Raw genomic sequence first — 19511 nt, 5'->3', positions numbered from 1 at the left:
CCTGGACTCCCATATACACATGAGAAGGCCAAAGTGATATTCAGGCTACCTGAAAGAAAACATGCTTTCTTCAACACTGAAATTAATTTCTATGTAGCGGGCCTTAAGTGCTCCTCTGCTGACTATATTGGCCACAGACGGTGGGGAATGACCCTGCACGAACTGCTCCGGTTAACCAGCTCCAAGTCCAAGTACGAAAACTGCTGCGGAGCCGTGATAAACGACAGTGCTTCGATGCTATTGCTGAAGGAATAGAACTCTGCCACTTTAAAAAATCTGAGTTTCCCTCCCTCCTCACCCTCGGCTCTCGTTCTCTCGTTCTCTCTCTTACTGCAGGCTGGGAGCGCTCTGCAGCAGCCTTCTCGCCCTATCAATAAGGTTCAGTTAGCCAAGGTGGAGGATGGGAGCAGCATGGAACTGTCCCAGCTCCTCAATGAGATCAGGGCAAACTATGAAACGCTCATCACCCGAAGTCAGATAGAGACCATCCTCTCAGCAGGGACCCAGGTAATGATCATATACAGACAGGCACCTACCCGAATAAGGAGACAATCCAATGTGTACTCAGTTCCTCTCTCGGCCTCTGTGAGGTACAGTATTTCCTTTTTGAATGCAGCATTTTATTGGGGAAGGGAATCAGGTTTCTTTTCTCCCCCCCCCCCTTTTGTCCTTTTCTCATACTGCAGTGTGTCTAGATTGAGCATCTAGGGGGAGATGTGTTAAGGTGAATAAAAAGAACGCTGAGGTAGAGTTGTGCCACCTTGCATTCAGATATTTGTATAAATAGCATAACAAAGCTTTTGCCATGCCCTGCCCTGCCCCCACCCCTCCAAATGCAATTTTCTCAGGGAGAAAACAAATTAGGCATCATTTAGCAGTGGTGTGTAAAAAAAAAAAACAGTTTTTAAGGTGGGTTATGGTTTCTAGTCACCTATAAGATTGTGGAGCTTATGTTTCACCCTCAAGGTAATATTTATAGTGTCCCCACTATGGGTGTCCTAGTGTTCTGCAATGCTTTGCTTGCCTTTTTTTCGTGTCTCATATTTCTTAAAGGTTACCCGGTCACAATGACAGCATTAAAAATTCACACCGAAATAAATGCCTCTGAATCACAACTGCATGACCAGTCTGACTGCACAAAAACCATAAACCAAGAAGCTGGAAGGAGGATGAGCTAATCACCGTGCTGTACTTTAAAATGGTTATTTCTGAAGAAGTTATTTCCTTTTATCATCTCTTGGCTCTGCCGTAGGCTGACACCATTTATTTGTTTAGATATCTTTCAAGTTCAACACCAAGAAGTTGGGACAGGTTATAACATCTCCTTATATCATCTTATCCTCACAAAAATTCAATAGATTAGGCCTAGAGTTAGTGACATGCCCATCCAGCAGGGTACTCAGCAGAGCAGGAATCTGGACCTGGGTGTCCCATGTGCCAAGCCAACACACTAGTCAGTGCACCACACACACACACACACACACACACACACACACACACACACACCATACTTCATCACCAAAAGCTAGGTTTGCATATGCTTTTGTATTGTAGGTTTAAACCAGGCCAGGTTTAAGGTTCTTGTACTTGTGTACAAAGCCCTAAACAACTTGGGACCAGGATACCTGAGGGAGCGCCTTCTCCCTTACCAACCTGCCCAGTCACTGCGGTCATCCGAGGGCCTGCTCCTGGTGGTTCCACCTAGATCCATCCTCCGATTGGAATCCACCAGGGGAAGAGCCTTCAGCGTGGCGGCGCCCCTCCTGTGGAATTCCCTGCCTCTGGAAGTCAGGCAGGCTCTAACCTTCTACTCCTTTCGGTGCCTCCTGAAAACATCTTTATTCCAAGAAGCCTTTCCTTAATATGCAGCCTTGAATCTCTGTTTTTGCTTCTTTAAAATTTTGTTTTAACTGTTTTATTCTGTTTTTATTTTCATTTTACCTTGTACACCGCTCTGAAATTTTTCAATGGGGAGCACTATATAAATATTCTAAATAAATAAATAAATACAGGGGCACAAAATACCAATGTCACCTGGGTCAATGGAGAAGCTGAGGGGTAGGAGGGGGGAAGCTGATCGTGATCTCTACTCAAATATTTTCTGACTTCCATCATCACCTGGCAAACGTGGGGAAGCAGCAGCATGTTCAACCAATATTGCAGCAACCTATACGCACTACTAACTCACTTTTAATCCCAAATTAAGATGCTGTTTTGGGGCCTTTCTAGCCCTTCATGGCCAGGGACAAACAAACCTTAGAGAACACCTCTCACCAGTAGAACACTGCCCTGTGTTTCCACATTCCAGGAAGTGAGGTAATTTGTAGCAGGGCCAGGGCCTATCTAGCCATATACTACAGTCATCGTTTAAAGCCAAGAGAATTATTTGTTTGTATGTAAAAAATAATAATATTATGTACAATATTTCATTGCATAGTGTATTGTATTTTATTGCGCCATATGCATGGTGTGGAGAATGTGGCTAGGAAGACACTTTTGTCACTATCTCATAATACTAGAACATGGGGTCATCCCATGAAGCTGATTGGCGGGAGATTCAGGACAGATAAAAGGAAGTACATCTTCCCCAAGTGCATAGTTAAACTATGGAATTCACTTCCACAAGATGTAGTGATGGCCACTAATTTGGATTGTTTTAAAAGGGCTTAAATGAATTCATGGAGGATAATGCTACCAATGGCTTTTAGTCCTGATGGCTATCTTGACCTTGAGTATGAGAGGTAGTATGTACAGCGATTGCTGGGGAACATGGGTAGGAGAGTGTGTTGCACTTGTCCTGCTTGTGGGTTTCCTGTGGGCAGCTGGTTGGCTACTGTGTGAGCAGAATGCTGGACTAGATGCCCTTGGTTTGATCTAGCGTGGCTCTTTTTATGTCCTTATGTTTTTTAATCTTTGTAAATTGCCCCGAGAGCTTTGGCTATTGGGTGGTATAGAAATGTAGTAAATGAAAAATGAATGAATGTAGCCCCAAGATCATCATGGAATTGCCTTGTAGAGGACTTTTGTGTGTGTACACCTTTTCAGGCCTTTAGACAGAAATGCAGGGCACTTGAGCTGCCGAGATTGGTTGTTCTCGGAACTTTACTTTGGCCTTCCTTGATGAGATTGCTGAGCTTGGAGATGGGTAACCATTACACTATGACTGTGCTGCTCTTCTTGCTTCATAAATCTGTACTGTTAACACTTTGAGCAGTGATGATTATTGCAGCATGTTCAGTTATGCAGGTCAATTATTCCTGCCCCTTGACCAGCTTTTGCCATTGGCTTAAAGCCATATTCAGTTTTTCTGATTCTGTATAGAGAACACCCACAAAGAGAGGGAGCGCATTAGTTCTGCTCCCCTCCATCATTGCGCTAATTGCCCTGAATTCTTGGAGAGTGAATTTCTGAAGAGGAGAGCATCCTGTCTCCATGGAGGATTTTCCATATGATTCAAAATGATTTTGCAGCATTCTTAATTGAGTGGAGACTCAGTGAAGGAGGCTCTCCTCTTCAGAAAGTCAGCCTCCACTTGTAGAAGGTGATGAACGCAACAACAAAGAAGGCAGGGCTTGGACGCTCCCTCTCATCATGGGTTTACTCTACTCAGAATCAGAACCCCTGAATAGGGGGTTTAGCTTATTGTTTCATGTCGCTCCTGAAAAAAGTTTCCTTACAGGTCTCTCAATTCAGGGGCCCGTCTCAACAATGCCGCTTTGCCTACTCATTCCCACAAAACCCCACAACACACAGCTGCTGTGAAGTGACAGCAATGGGCACAAAATATCGGGGGGCTGAAAACCACAAAAAACTTTTTTCCCCCGGCAACTCTGTGCAACTTTGAAAGTCTGTAGCAATGCAGATGTGCTGCTACAGTTCATTGAATTTATGTAATATTCATCATAACTGCCCCTACTTTTGTTCCCCCGACTTTATATTGCCATGGTGGCCATTACTAGGCTTCTCGAGCCCGCCTCCTGCCCTGCATTCCCGTGCCTACCCAGCATGGGGATCTTCCCTAAGTACACCCATACTGTAAATCTGAACTGAAGCCACCACAGGCAGACAACAAACTGTGGTGACATCGGAGCAATGGTAAACAACACTTCAAAAAAATGCAGGTTCACAGGGAAAAGCAAAAGGTGGCTGCGAGTTGGCGGCTGCATCATATAAACAACGGGGTGCAATGGCGCAGCCACAATGGGGTATATAGCACATATAGAAAAGCCCCAGGTATGCCACTTGCTTGTGCATTTGGCTTCTGAAGTTTCTATTCATGTTTGAGCCCCTGGAAATGCATGTGTGGGCTGTGGTAGGAGGTTCTTTGGTAAAAATGGTTGGTAACGAGGTTCTTGTGTTTCTTCCTGTTCCTCAAGTTCAGGGTTTTCAGAATATCCTCTATTAAGGGCCGACTCTGCAATTAGGCAGAGCGAGAAGCAACCACAGGCAGCAGATCCTGAGGGCTGGGGACCAGATAAAGCTATGTGTGCTTCCTGAACTAGCTTGCTGTCTCAGATGCAATGGAAGAAGTTGTCGTTTCACCAGTGTTGAAGACTCCGCTGTCAGTCTGGTTGGCTTTCTTTTCTTTTTTTACATAAAATGGTGGAAGGCACCATTTTGTACTTTGCCTTAGGTAATGAAATGCCTTGGACGAGCCCCAATTTGCATGAGTCTGCTCTACATCTGCCTTAAGGGTGGCCATATGTCCTATTTTACAGAGGACAGTCCTCTGTTTAAAGGCATACTCTGTTTGAAGGCTGTCTCATCTGATTTAAAGAAGAGGTAACACCCAGGCCCTTGAAGTTGCCCATCAGTGATTAGCTCCCAGGCAGCAGACCCAAGTCCCCTGGTCACAGTCTTACCTGCTATGCTGAGATGTATTGTACTTCTATTTAAATTACAGTAATTATTTCTATACGTATAAATTGGCATATGCAAATTTTATGCAAATCTGTACCCTCTTTTGTCCTCTTTCTTCTTTTTTTTCTTTTTGGGGTGATGCATTTCCTATTTTTAGGCCGTGTGTAATTAGCCACCCTGTCTGCGGTTAACTGTGCCTGATCAGGTCTTAGATGACATCTGTTTTGCTTGTGCTTACAAGCACTCAACACTTCTTTGAGGATGTCTCATGCAAAGACAAGTAGTAATTTGGCAATGACAGAGTGTGCTGACTTATCCAGGGGACACAAGACGTCTGGGTATTTGGAAAAATATTCACTTGAAGTAGGCATGAGCAGGAATCCACAAATTCTGTCTGGATCTGTTAACCCGCAATTATCTTCTACTTGTCAGCTGTGAAGTCCAATTCCAGTGTGATAGCAACAATGCAGCTTTTATGTATCAGCTTTATCAGACTGAATGAAAATATGTATTCATAACTCAGGCTTTATCTAAGTCAGCCTACAGCCTGGGTCACATGAGGCCTACTTGCACCTGGCAGGCTCAGCTCAAGCTGTGCAGGGAAGGGCAGCAGCTAAGCAGGATATGTATGGCGGGAAAGTTTAACCCTTATTCTCTCCCTCCCAATCCTGAGAAAGATTTCCACTCCACCCACCCCTGCCACAAGCCATTGGTACTGAGTTTTGTTGTTTATTCGTTCAGTCTTCGTGACTTCATGGACCAGCCCACGCCAGAGCTTTCTGTTGACTGTCGCCACCCCCGGTTAATAGCAGTATGGAAGGGGTGAACTTCATCCCGATCACAGCAGAAGGGCTAAACCTGTGATTGAGTGTGCGAGAGAGTGGGGGAAAGTGAGTGTGTGTTTGCAGGAGAACTGAGGGGCTAAGTGTGTGAGTGAAGGACAATATGTGTATATTTGACGGGGGCAAAGTAGGACCCCAACTCCACCTACCAGCTGCCCCTCTCATGCAATGACTGAGGGAATGCAGCTCTCAGGGCTAAAACCACCCCTGATTAATGACCTCATAATTAATTTTATATTTTACTTTTAATCTGAATCCATTTCATGGCTTTCAGCCATCTTTTCCTTAAAGTAAATCTTTTTCTTCCTACAAATATATTATATACTCTATTGTATAATATAGTAATCACCTAGAAGATAGGTTAATAGGTGACCAATAAATGTAAATAAATAATAAATATTTTTTAATTTTTAAAAATCTTTTATTGATTAACAATACACTAATACAATACTACAATATTCACAACACTAGGGTGACCATATGCCCGGATTTGCCCGGGTTTTTGATGACAAATTCGGGAGGTGGAGGGGAAATCCGGATTTTTCCAAAGAGCAGCTCTAATGGGAATTAACAAAAATGCTTCTAACTCCGTCATTTTTTAAGATAGACATGAAACTTGGCATGATGGTAGCTCTTAGGAAGGGCTTTAGTCATACCAAATTTGAAACAGATCCGTTCAACCATTGATTTTTTAGGGTTTTTTTTAAAATTGAGGTTTTAAAATTATTATTTTTAAAATCGTCATTTTTAAAGATAAAGAGATGAAACTTTGCACTATGATAGGATTTTGGTAGAGCTTTAGCCACACCAAATTTGAAACAGATCTGTTCATTCATTGATTTTTTGGGAAATTTTTTTAAATTGAGGTGTTTAAATTATTATTTTTAAACCGTCATTTTTAAACATAAAGAGCTGAAAGTTGGCACCATGATAGTGTTTAGGTAGAGCTTTAGCCATACCAAATTTGAAACAGATCTGTTCATCCATTGATTTTTAGGATTTTTTAAAAAAAATTGAGGATTTAAATTTTTTAAAAAATATTGGTTTTAAAGATAAAAAGATGAAACTTGGCACCATGATTGCTCTTAACAAGGACTTTAGCTATGCAAAGTTTGAAATAGATCTATCCATCCATTGAGTTTTAGGATATTTTTTTAAAGTTTGAGGTTTTAATTTTTTTTAAAAAAATGACATTTTTAAAAGATAAAGGGCTAAAAGTTGGCACCATGATAGCTCTTAAGGAGAGATTTAGCCATGCCAGGTTTGAATCAGATCTGTTCATCCATTTTTTTTAAGGATTTTTTTTAAAGTTCAAAATTTTAAAATTATTGTGTTTTAAAACTGCTGGAGCCATATCCTTCAAACTCAGGTTGTCAAACCTCCTCTTTGGGGCTTTGCATATTGAGCAGTTTCAGCCCTTGGCATTAAGGGGATCTCCAGTCTTTAGGTAAACTGCCACAACACCCACCCTAATGTTAGAGTAAAGAAACTTGTGACAATTATACACAAGCTTTTTTAAAAAATTGAAATTAAAAAAAGCCAGCCATCCAGTACTGGCCGGCCAGTAGCAAACCCTGTTAACAACAACAGCAGCTTGCAATGAGTGAAGACACAGTCAGAAAAGATATTTGAGGGAAGGGGAGACTGTATCACACAAAGCATAGCAAAAGCTTCAAAGTACAGCAAAATCTACAAAAGTAGGAGTGAGTGAAGTTAATTTCAGATACATTGAATCTCTCACTTGTTCTTTATTTCAGTGACCGGCGGGCATTGCTCGGGCGGCGCGTGGCGCGATCTCCCCCCCTCCCCCCTTGCCACCCACCCTGCCATCCTTCGCCCTCCCCTCTCTTCCCCCCCCCCGGGCCGATGGGCACAGCGCTGTGCCAGGCAGGTCCGCGGCTTTTCGCGGCTCCTCGCGAGTAAGCGCATTCGCTTATGGCGCGTTGGAGGAGGCCTCTGCGCGGCCTGCATCCGGATTCCCCTGTGCGTCATCTGGACGCACAGCAGGGAAACCGGGTCAGAAGGCGCGCTAAGGCCTCATCTAGGAAGGCCCTGGGTCATTCCTGGCCAGTACATTATCTGCCTATCACTAAGTAGAGTCTTCCGAATGCCCTGGGTCAGATCTACACTACTGCTTTAAAGTGCTTTATAACAGTTTTGACAACTGTATATGGAGTGTGTCCTGGGCCCCAACAGTTGTCAAAAATGTTATAAAGCGCTTTAAAGCACTTTAAAGCAGTAGTTTAGATCCTGCCATAGTGTGACTCATCCAAGCAGCTGAGCATTTAATTCCTTACCTTGTCTGGGATGACATTTTGTGACAAATGTCCATTTTGTGACAAAGTAGTGCAAATGGTCATAGTTCACATGGTCATCACAACCCATCATGGCTTATTTAATGCTGAGTGAGAACTGTAGGACTTATTTCTGTCTCAACATGCATAGGATTGTCCCGTTAAGCTCAGTGGTACTTACTTCTGAGTAGACATCCATAAGATTCCATGACATGTCTGTCTACTAATGAAGACAGACCAAAAATGAGAGGAAAAATAGACCTCTCTATGCAGGGAGTCTGGGCATGGCAGCAGAGAAAGGCTTCTCCCTTGTTCCAACCAAACATAGGTTTGAAACAGACAGAAGGTTCTCTGTGGGTGATCTTAATGAGTAGACTGGCTCATATGGAAGAGAATAGTCCTTCACGTAATAACAGTCCTAAATCATACAGGGCAGTCTTTAAAGGTTGAACTGGGCCTGGAATTAAATAGGGAGTCACTACAGGTGTTGCAGCAGTGAAGTGACACATTCCCAATCTCCAACTTGGCTGCCACATTTGGTGAACTGGGAGTTGGCCTCATAAAGATATTACAGTGAGACAGATTTAGAATTTTTTCTGTGTAACTTATCTTTTGGGCACCAAGGCTACCTCGGCTTTTTGTATGACCTGGAGAATACCAAATTTAGCAGCGAAATCCTACACTGGAAGAAGATGATTTTATATCACCTAAAGCTGGGACTTGGTTTTCAGAGGGTGCATCCCCTGTAACTACTAACTAGAGCAACCAAATTTGGAATCCACTGCCTTTATATATATATATTGTCTAGTTGTTCTCTGCTTCTGTTTTCCACTTACCAAAGAACCTGACATGTTTCACTGAAGGATGGAGATAATTTTTTGTATAACAGCTGAATTTTATATTTTCAAAAATAAGGGATCCGCCATTGTTTGTTTCTTCTTCCCAGTAACACTTGAGGGGTCCCAGGTGCAACCTGAAACCATATCCTTGCCTGATAGTCTAATCTGTATGTTGGCAGCCTCCAACTTTCAGTTTTAAGATTGTAACTAAATGCAAGCTCTTTTGCTTTAACATCAGACACCCCTCCCTTTTTGCTTTGTTTACCATCTTGCCTGATGAAGAGTTTTGGAGAACTTGAAAGCGGGCACAACATTTTGTGACCTTCAAGTTAGCCTAACAGAGGCATTATAGTGACATTTTCAGACACTTGTCAAAGGCAGCCCAACACACAGCACATTGCAGTAGTCCAGTCAAGATCTAACTAAGACATATGTCACCATGTACTACAGGCTAGATTATTGGCCAAGTGTGCCATATTGTTGGTCCAGATGGTGAAAATGCAAATACATTATTCGCATTTGGAAAGAAAGAAAGAAAATCTGTATTAACTTTTTCATACCTATTGGGATTTGAATTCAATATTTCCAAGGTAAGGTAACATTAAATAAGTGAACAAATAAAAGATGCCTAGGGTGTGCTTTGTTTCAGAAACCTGGGGGTTCATTTATACAATTGAAGTTAACATTTTCACTGACCCTGGGATGTTAAACTCACATTGTGAATACTTCCTTGCAGCTTGAAGAAGCCACTAGTGAAAGAATGAGCAAAGACGAAGAAGTCCTAAAGGCAGCCAAGGCAGAGTTAAATGAAGCTAGACGTCAGTGGCATCACATGCAGATGGAAATAGATTCTCTCCATGCTGTGGTAAGTGTGACCACGGAGCTATATTATGTTAGTACTGACAGGGAAAAATACACATTGGTTTTACAATACCCAAAGTATCTTGATACATAAACAGCTATTCCTAGCACAAGGACAATGCATGTGGATGTATCCAGGATTGAATTCAGTATACTGAACAAAAGAGAAGGTTCCCAGTAACACATTCAAAATAAACACCCCAAGTATATCCAGGAATGGCTTTCTGTCACTGGAAAGGTTCCACACATGGAAGGTGCTTTCACCTGATTTTCAGAGATTCCCCCCACCCCTGATAGCTCACCCCATTTAGCAGGATCTCCCAACTTTCTGTGAAATATTTTGAGGGGGTTGCCATGGGAAAGATGCGGAAATATGTCTTCACAGAGTCCAAAGACTCAACACAGTGACCTAGAACAGGAATTGACTCTGGACTTCCCAAGCTCTTTGGGACATCATGCTTTGCAGGGGGAAATATATGGGATGTATGTATGTTTAAATGTATAATCATACAACTGTTTATAAGTTGCCATGGAAAGGCCTTAAAATTTTGCCAACTTGTTTGTTTTTTAAGTGAGCTCTCTCTTAATTTTTTATATTTACATATAAATGGTCTTGGGCTTTATAGACATACAGTTTGGAGTTTGAACCAGTAACTTAATCTAATAGGAAAAGGGTCTGGAACGTTCTCTTCGCACCACAGAACAGCAGCACCAGGCACAGCTGAAGCATTTGGAAACAGAGATTGAAGGTCTGGAGAAAGAGCTACAAGAACTGCGACAGGGCGTTGACAAACAGCTTGAGCAACATGAAACATTACTAAACACTAAGATGAGGCTTGAGCAAGAAATAGCTACGTACCGCAGTCTACTGCAGGAGGAAGAGAAAAGGTACTTATACCCATTACTCCTACCCAGCAACATAGCCAAGGTTCTTTGACTAGTATTTATGATTTATTTTATTTCTTAGATTTATATCTCACTTCCTGATACAAGCCCTCAAAGTGGTTAGGTCTCTGGCTAATATGTGTACTAACAACAAAATACTCATGCATGTTGCATTCAAGGTAATAGGCTTGCTTTCTCTTTCACAGAGATGCAATGACAAACCATGATTTGTCATTAGAAGAACTAGCTTCATGCTCATGCAATCCCCCTCTCCCATCTCATGCTCAAAAGTTGGAGATCAAACCCTTCTGCTTTTACTTTTGTATTAACTGCTGTTCCTCATTGCATTGGTATTTGAGGAACTGTGGTTCATTATACAAACCAGGATCAAACCACACTTTGATATCCTGGTTTAACTAACTACAGTTAGAAATAATGGGAAACTGGTGATTTCAAAGAGAAAATGGAAGCTTTTGCTCCCCTCCTCTCGTGTGCATAGAAGAGGGGATGTGAGCCAGAGGCTCATGCCATTCTCATAATGACAAACTACAGTTTGTCGTTACATCTCAATCCAATCATTGGCCCAGTTATTAACCCAAGATATTAATGAACTTCATGTCCATACCCATCAGCTATTCCTTCCCCCTCCCCAGTGTGCTGCAATTGAAGATTTCTTGGGTTAATTAACCATAGTTTCCTATTACGTCCAAACTGTGAAATTATAGGGCAGTATCCAATGGTAGTCCTACATAAACTAGTGTTGTAAATCGCCAGCATTAGCGAGATAAGCAGGCTGGAAACGTCAATAAACAGTCCGAGTTCAGAAGCCAAAAGTATCCATAAGAAACCAGGTCAAACAATAATGGGTTAAGGAATGCGCCAAAAAGTAGCCCGGGTCCGGTCCAAGGTCAGGATAAGTCCAGGCAAGGAGCTGGTATGCAAGCAAGGAAGACAAGGCACCAAGAACAATAGTTGCATCCAGCATCATTTCTGAGTTCTGGCTAGTCTTTTAGGGGGATTGTAGTGAGTGGGAATTGTTGTCAGCTGCACGGGCCTTCAGCTAGCTTCTGCCTGTTCCCATGAAGGGCCATTCCCAGGCTCAGCTGTTTCTCCTTTCTGTTTAACTCCTCGAACTGAAGCACCACAACTAGGCCCATTTGCTTCAATGGGTCTACTCTGTGTAGGAGTACCAGTGCATACTGCTCATAGTTACCAGGGTCAGAACAAACCCAGATCTGAAACCATGGTTTGAAGTTTATTTCAGATCCTGTTTTTTCCAAACCTAGTAACCGTAGTTTACCAGTTCAGATGTAACATGAAACTATGGTTACTCAACCCAGGAAAACTTCAGTTGCGCCACACAAAAAGAGAGAAGCAATGGGGCAACATGCTTAGGCACAACCTTGTGCAAATCACAGCTTAATGATCCAAGATACACGATTTCAGAACCACTGGGAAAGCTTTTTTCTATGAAGGTCTGTAGACCCACATGAAAAGGGGGATAAAACTAGTGGTTGACGAAGCCTCCCCTTTTCCTGTGTGTGTGCAGCACCAGACAGATAGAGGGTATGAGGCCATTGCAATGCAAACCAAAGAGGTGCAATATGGACTGCACGGAGCATCAATGTCTGCTCTAGCATAACCCACAGAGCTCACCACAAATGTCCATGGTTTCTGTCCACTTAGAAGACTTTAACCATAAAGAAGATAATTCTTAATATTTATTTTTCCTTCTAGGTTTTATCATTCCACACGCCAAGAAAGAAAAGATGACAGAAAGCCTACCACCAGCCGAATAGCATTTATCTTGCCTTCACGTGAGTTTCCTTAAGAAAAGGCATAACATAAAAGGATAGTCCACAATTTAGGCAAAACTTAATTTGAATTGGGACTCATAAGGGTTTAGGGCAATAATCTACCAGGAAGGGGAGGGGAGAGTCTCCAGTTTCTGGGTTTACATTAACAAGGTGCAAAATAATATGCACACACTTTAATTTGCATGCACACTGTCCAATCCAAGCTGTCCCTGCTAATCCCCCAACCAAGGAATTCCCTGCACACACACTGAATTCTCTGAATCGCAGTCACATACAGTCATATACAGCATTGTTATTTTCTGGTTTTAAAAAATTCTATAAAATTATGGGTTGAAATAACAAAATCATCGCGTTGTAAGGGGTCTTGTGGGCCATCTGGCAAACCCCCTTCTCCATGCAGGCAATCCAAGTTACAGCATCCTCAACAGATATTTGTCTACCCTCTGCTTGAAGGTCTCTAGTGAGCCCATCCGCACTCTAGATAATTGGTTCCATTGTCGAACTGCTCTTGCTACTAAGACGTTTCTCCTAACGTTCAATCAAAATCTATCCTCTTGTGATGTAACCCAGGTAGATCTAGTCCTGCTCTTTGGGGCAGCAAAGAATAAGTCTTTGCCCCCCCCCTTGAACTGAAACTGAAATAATAATAATACATAAATCAGTTTTGATGTAATTTTGTTAGAATAAGAGATGGCAATGGCAATCATGCCACAGAGCAACATCTATATGCAAACTATAACCTCATCTCCCACAAACCGCAGGGCCTGAAAATATTTGTCAATAGATTCTCGGAAAACTTCCCTGAGAGAATCTAGGAGGCACTAGCTGTGCATCATCTGCCAATTCAGAGAAAAACTTAATCCAATGAGTGCTTTTTAGCCTCCAGGTATTGCTTTTATTAATAATCTTATTGTGCATATTGTGTGAAGTGCCTACTACCTTTATTAAATACATACACCCTATTGCTTTAATTTTGTTGATTCTGCTACAGGCACAGAATGAGGGAATTATGCATTGTCTGAGTGGGCTGTACTACTCAAGAGTGCAAGGAAAGTTTGAAATTGTTAATATGATATCATGCTACAAAAATCTGCCTGAAAGTAGAAAACTAGCACATCAGGATGAGACCCCCTGGCTAGACCTTTTCTCCTTGTGGTGTTAGATTTCTCCATGCAGGAATTTCATTTGGGGGAGGGGGTTACATGACGGGAAAATTTGACAGCTGAAAAAGTGAAGAACGCTCTCACATGGTTGATTAGTATACTCAAGGAAATGTGCATCATGTATTAAGTCACTGGCTCAGTTAGGATGGCACTTTAGTCAACGATGGAGTACTTAATCAACCGTTGCTTCAATAGTTCACCGCTGAGTAACATGTCATCTGTCTGGCAAAAACCACGCCACGGCTGGTTATTTTGAAAAAATAACCAACAGAGATAACCAGCGGTTTGGTTTTCCTGCACAGCCGTTGATTATCGTGTCATGTGGCGGGCTCCTTTGATTATTTTCCTTGCCAACAGAGTCGCAAGGCAAGAGCGGCAGAAACTCTTGCTGCTCTAGCCCAGCGGGGCTCCATCAGCAGGGAAATAATTCCGTGCCAGGAGGCGCTTGGGGAACCACTGATCGTCCCGTCCCTTAGTGGGGCGCCACAATCCTCAGCCCCCCCACAAGCTTCCCAGCACAGGCACATACCATCCCTGGGTGGGACGCCACCAATCGCAGTGCCCCATGTGTTCCTAGGGACACACACATCCCTTGCCACCACCACCTGCCCTGAAATCCATCTGGAGATAGGCTTGAGGAGATAGGCGTGAGGCAACAAAAGGAGCTCCTTCCATCCCCTCAAGCCAATCCCCAAATGAATCGCAGGGGGGACGGACGAAGGATGTCTCCTGTAGCGGGATGTGCAACCACCAACTATGGAGAAATTCATCCGCCGATATCATGGGGGGGGCACAAGGATCAGTCCTTCAGCTGTGACAAGGACGACAAATTCTTGCGTTTCCCTCCCCATTTGCCAGAACAAAAGGGGAATCCTCTGCTGCAGCAGGAGGGACGCAGGGGAATCAGTCACACAAGTATCCCTCCTGCTGCAGCAAAGGACTCCCCTTATGTTCTGGTGAATGGGGAGGGGACATGCAAGAATCTGTCAACCTTGTCACAGTTGAAGGAAGGAGTCTTGCGTGCACGCCCCTCTGTCGCCATCATTTCCATGGCAATGGGGCAGTGGGCAGCATTGTTGTAGCCGCCCCCATCCCTGTTGCTATGGACATGAGGGCGAAGGGTGCATCATTGCAGAGAAAACTGCTCTGCTGAGAGGGCATCATTTGTCTTGGCAGCGCTTCTTCTGTCCCCATTTAGTTTTGATCCAGAGAGTGGGGAGAGCTGACGGTCACAGCTCTCCCCACTCTCTGGATCGAAACTAAATGGGGACAGAAGAGGCGCTGCCAAGACAAATGATGCCCTCTCAGCAGAGCAGTTCTCTTGGCGCCCATGCATCCTTTGCCGCCGGAAGCCTGTCTTTGCGTGACATGTGAGGAGACCAGTCTGGAGCTTCCTCCTCCTGTGGTGTGTACGTGCTGAGGAACGCCTGCCACGGCGGCTGCAGAAGGAGGAAGCTCCGGAGTGGTCTCCTCACATGTCACACAATGAGAGGTTTCCACCAACAAAGGACACATCAGCACCCATGGCGCACCAGTTGCCTGTCCCTCCACACCGGCTGCAGTGAGAACTGGCAGGCGTGACGCCTTCAATGACAGGGGAGGTGACATGCCTTCCGGAGCAGCAGTGAATTAGTCCCACCTCCTGTCATGAGGAGAGATGGCTCTGCCGGCACTTCCTTCTCCAGCGATGGCCATGGCGCCTCTCTCCCTCCCCCCTGCGCTCCTCCCCACAGAACGGTGGTGCCCCAATAAGGTAAGTGGTAACCAGTGCTGCCATTCAGCGGCGAGGGCTGAGAGGTGGGGGAGAGACGACAACTCAACAGAATGGGGATAGTCCACTCCACAGAGCAGCACTTCCATGGCGCCCAAGGGCACCATGCGAATAGCCATCCAGGGAGTGGACTCTTCCCACTCTGTGGACTAAAGTGTCACCTAAATGCACCCACTGGGTAAGCTATCTTGATGTCAGTGGTAGGCCATTCCACGTCTAGCATCCTACTAGATCAGGGGTGGCCATTGTGGCTTCATAGATGTTTGGTTATGCTGGCTAGGGCTGATGGAAGTTGTAAGCCAAAACATCTAGAGGGCCACAAGTTGCTCACCCCTGTTATAGATCAAAGCAAGGACTTTTGTGAGCTTGCTTGATTTAACTTATTTTAGTTCTTAAGCACCTTGTCTCACTCTGTGAACCCTGCAAAAGGTCATTTCTAGGAAAACAGGAAGCTACCTTATACCGAATCTGACTACTGGGCTATCTAGCTTGGTATTGTCTATACTAACATACGGCGCCTTTTTAGGGTTTCAGATAGATCTTTCCTGACGTTACGTGGACATGCTGTGGACTGAACTTGGGACCTTCTACATACAAATCTTTTGTTCTACCACTGAGTTATGGTCTTTCCCCTTCTCATATCCTTGCTCTTGTGGCAGGAACCCAGTGCAACAAAGAACCCCAAAATGAATGTGTTGGGGGGGGGGCAGGTTTGCAGTCTGCCTGGTGTGAAGGCATGGGATGCTGCAAACTTAATGAAGCTAAGCAGGTCTAGGCCTGGTCAGTTTCTGGAAGGGTGACTACCAGGGAACGCCATGTACATTGATTCCTGCATTGAGTAGGGGGCTGGACTCGATGGCCTTGTTAGGCGCCTTCCAACTCTATGATTCTATGAAATCTATTCTGTGATAAATTGTACCCATTTAAAGAGGAATGGTGGATACAGCACTACCTAGTACCAGCACTGCTCACAAAATACTACAACAGCACCAAGCTACTAGTCAGACTAGGCAAGTCAGTACACAGCCTTGATGTGCAGAATGCCGATTTTCTGCCCTAAAAAGGTATAAAAGTCAAGCAATGAAAATAAGGTTGATGCATGTCTTGCAGTACAGCCTACAGACAGGTGCCTTTTGCTGCATTATGGTGAATGTTATTATATGTTTGCATGTGTCTCATTTATACAGCAAGTGAGCTAAAGAAGCATGAGATTGAAAAAGTGGAAATACTGACAAAGCAAGCTGTCTTAAATGGAGGTGTTGCAAAGGAGAGTGCAGAAGCTCGTGGCACAATACAGTAAGTCAAACAGAGTAAAATAGAGTGTTTATGAGATTCCATTATGACAACCAACAATGCCTGTTTACTCAGAAGTAAGTCCCACGATGTTCGATGGAGCTTACTCTGCAATAAGTGTGTAAAGGGTTGCAACCAAAAAATGTTAAAGGCATCAACAGAAGCATTTAGCAAATTGGAATTAATACAAAAAGACACAAAGGGAGTCTAAAAATTCACTGCACCATGAATTTAAATAATACAGAGCCCTAACTCAGTGTTGCTTAATTCAACAGGATTGCTGTTTTGTCCTGAACAAGGCTGTGAAACCAGACTCACGAGGGCATCTGTTCTTTATTATTATTATTATTATTTATTTATTTATATAGCCCCATCAGTGTACATCTGTTTCCATAGTCTAGAACCCCGGGCGATCATTTTACTGGAGAGCACATTAATAAGAACATAAAAAGAGCTATGCTGGATCACATCAAAGGTCTATATCTAGTCCAGCATTCTGATTCCACAGGGGCAAACCAGATGCCTATGAGAACCAGGGTCATGAGTGCAGTACCAGCCTCCTTCTTATGTTCCCCAATAACTGGTATTATTTATTTATTTATTTATTATTTAAAACATTTATATCCCGTCCTATATCATTAAGATCTCAGAGCGGTGTACAGATAAAAACATATAGTATAAAACAATAAATATGCACAGTTAAAAACAAATTAAACCATGATCCAGATTAAAACAATATATAATTTAAAAGCAATAAAAACAATTAAAACAGTTTAAACAATGTGCCAGTGAGTTTAACCATCAAAGGCTTTGTTAAAAAGCCATGATTTTACTTGGCGTCAAAATACAATCAGCGTTGGCGCCAGTCGGGCCTCCCAGGGGAGGGCATTCCACAGTCGGGGTGCCACCACAGAGAAAGCCCTCTCCCTTGTCCCAACATAGCATATATGTTGCATTGGTGGGATGTGGAGAAGGGCTCCTCCAACAGATATTCAGAGCCATACTGCCTCTGCCGATACTAGAGGTCATTGATAGCCTTATCATCCATGAATTTATTTAATCCTTTTTTAAAGCCATCCATGTTAGCAGCCATCATTCCATCTTGTGGTGGAAAATTCCATAGTTTATCTCTACAGTATGAAGAACTGCTTCTTTTTATCTCTCCTAAATCTCACATCATTCAGCTCCATGACCTCATGTTCTAATATGAGAGAGGGAGAAAACCTCTGCCTGTACACTTTCTCCACATTATGCAAAGTTTTATACACCTCTGTCATGCCCCCTTATCCTTTTTCTAAATTAAAAGGCTCCAATGATCTTGTTTGGCATAAGATCATTGGTACCACCTTGGGTCCCTTTTATTTTACAAGAGTAGAAATGCAGAAAAGTCAAACCTTCCCAATATATTTCGTAGGGATACAGCTTTTTAAAAGACCCAACAGCCTCTGTTTTCAATTGACTAAACATATCTCTGTGTGTGGTCAGGTCATGCCACTTTTTATCACTTTGTGGAATCCTAGCTTGAAGACATGCTCTGCGTTAATGCCCTGTGTATAATACTTAATTTGTTTCAGGACAGAAAAAGTCGATGAGGTGATTAAAGAATGGGAAGGCTCTTTCTTTAAGGACAACCCTCGCTTAAGGAAAAAATCAGTTTCTTTGCGCTTTGATCTCCACCTGGCAGCGGCAGATGAAGGTTGTTTACAGACTAAACAGAAAAGCCTGCCTGATATCGAAGTGAGATTGGTTATGAGGCGGTCTTCTAGCATCCCATCCATCAAAACTTAAATCGGCATCAAACTAGCCCAAAGAATATTCATGAATGGGTTTCAGAAATAAATGTTAGTATGGACTTAGATGGACTACGTGATTGCCTCCTGTGTGTCAAAACTAGGAGTATATTCTTTCAACTAATATATATTCCGATAAACCAGTGTTATTTTGAAGATACTAGAGAAGGTTAAGACTGTTACCCTAAGAAAAGAATGCCTGTTAGACTATAATGCATCTGCTGAAGTACTTTGTGTTCTCATTTATTTTCCTTCAAAGAAGATTTCTTGGCTTTTAGAATTTTATCAAGCACTTAATTTAATGGGTTCAAAGATTTGTCTTTGCAGAATGGAACATCTATATCTAAAAAGATTTACTCTAGCCTAGGATTATGAGTGATGCAATTGCCTTTGTACATTTGTATCAATATCATAATTAACATACCAAATAGTTGGTATTTCTCTCCTAGCAAGTGATGAATTTACACAAAAGCTTCAAGGGGGGCTGTATGCCTCAATCCATATAATTCCAAAGTAACATCCATGTGACACTTTGGAGAAACCAGTTAATGACCACAGGAAGACTTATGCACACTGTTGCTTGTTCTGTCAGAACTGGCCAATAATTGTGCACTTATCCAAGAATCTGTGTATCATCATAGTTGGATTTCTTCAAGCTATTATTTCTAAACCTTCTTGTAAAAGACATGTTAAAACGTAACTTGCTGTGACCTTCATCCCACGTACCTGCTTCCCTCGGATTATCCCCGTAGTGCTAAGCTTTCGCAGTTGTTGTTTTTGCTACCGAGCGACAGTGATCCTTTGCATACCAGGAAGTGAGTTTAAGGGGGGAAATGTAAAAAAATCATTAAAAAATCAACGGATGACCCAATTCGATTCAAATTCGCCATGCTTAAAGCTCTCCCTAATATCTAAGTCACAAAGAGTCGGAAGCGACTGAACGAATAAACAACGACAATATCTATCACTGTGCCAATTTTGGTGTCTTTATCTTTAAAGCTTATGCAGATGTAAGCATTTCTTTAAAATCCTGCTCCAGCGCCTCAGCGGCGGCTCGGAAACTACACTCAAAATGTAGGGGCTAAATACGGCGAAT

General features: G+C 43.0%; 1 protein-coding gene across 2 annotated transcripts; it reads left to right on the top strand.

Annotated features, from left to right (window-relative positions):
- The first annotated feature begins 347 nt into the window (after positions 1-347).
- On the top strand, positions 348-18925 carry KRT222 (keratin 222). Of its 2 annotated transcripts, none has more exons than XM_063137705.1 (6): positions 348-507; positions 9572-9700; positions 10364-10584; positions 12319-12398; positions 16520-16628; positions 18200-18925. In XM_063137705.1, the coding sequence occupies exons 1-6, from the start codon at positions 412-414 to the stop codon at positions 18411-18413; spliced, it is 849 nt and encodes a 282-aa protein (XP_062993775.1). In that variant the 5' UTR covers positions 348-411; the 3' UTR covers positions 18414-18925. The 2 variants fall into 2 exon arrangements, with proteins under 2 accessions (XP_062993775.1, XP_062993776.1); XM_063137706.1 differs by having other exon boundaries at positions 421-590.
- Positions 18926-19511: the final 586 nt, after the last annotated feature.

This window comes from Elgaria multicarinata, chromosome 11, assembly GCF_023053635.1.
Source record: "Elgaria multicarinata webbii isolate HBS135686 ecotype San Diego chromosome 11, rElgMul1.1.pri, whole genome shotgun sequence".
Taxonomy (NCBI): domain Eukaryota; kingdom Metazoa; phylum Chordata; class Lepidosauria; order Squamata; family Anguidae; genus Elgaria; species Elgaria multicarinata.
This window is presented reverse-complemented; position numbering and strand designations above follow the sequence as displayed.

Coding starts and splice junctions, on each gene's coding strand:
- KRT222 (XM_063137705.1), top strand. CDS start 412: ATGGAACTGTCCCAGCTCCTCAATGAGATCAGGGCAAACTATGAAACG. Junction 508..9,571: donor TCCTCTCAGCAGGGACCCAG/GTAATGATCATA, acceptor ACTTCCTTGCAG/CTTGAAGAAGCCACTAGTGA. Junction 12,399..16,519: donor AGCATTTATCTTGCCTTCAC/GTGAGTTTCCTT, acceptor TCATTTATACAG/CAAGTGAGCTAAAGAAGCAT.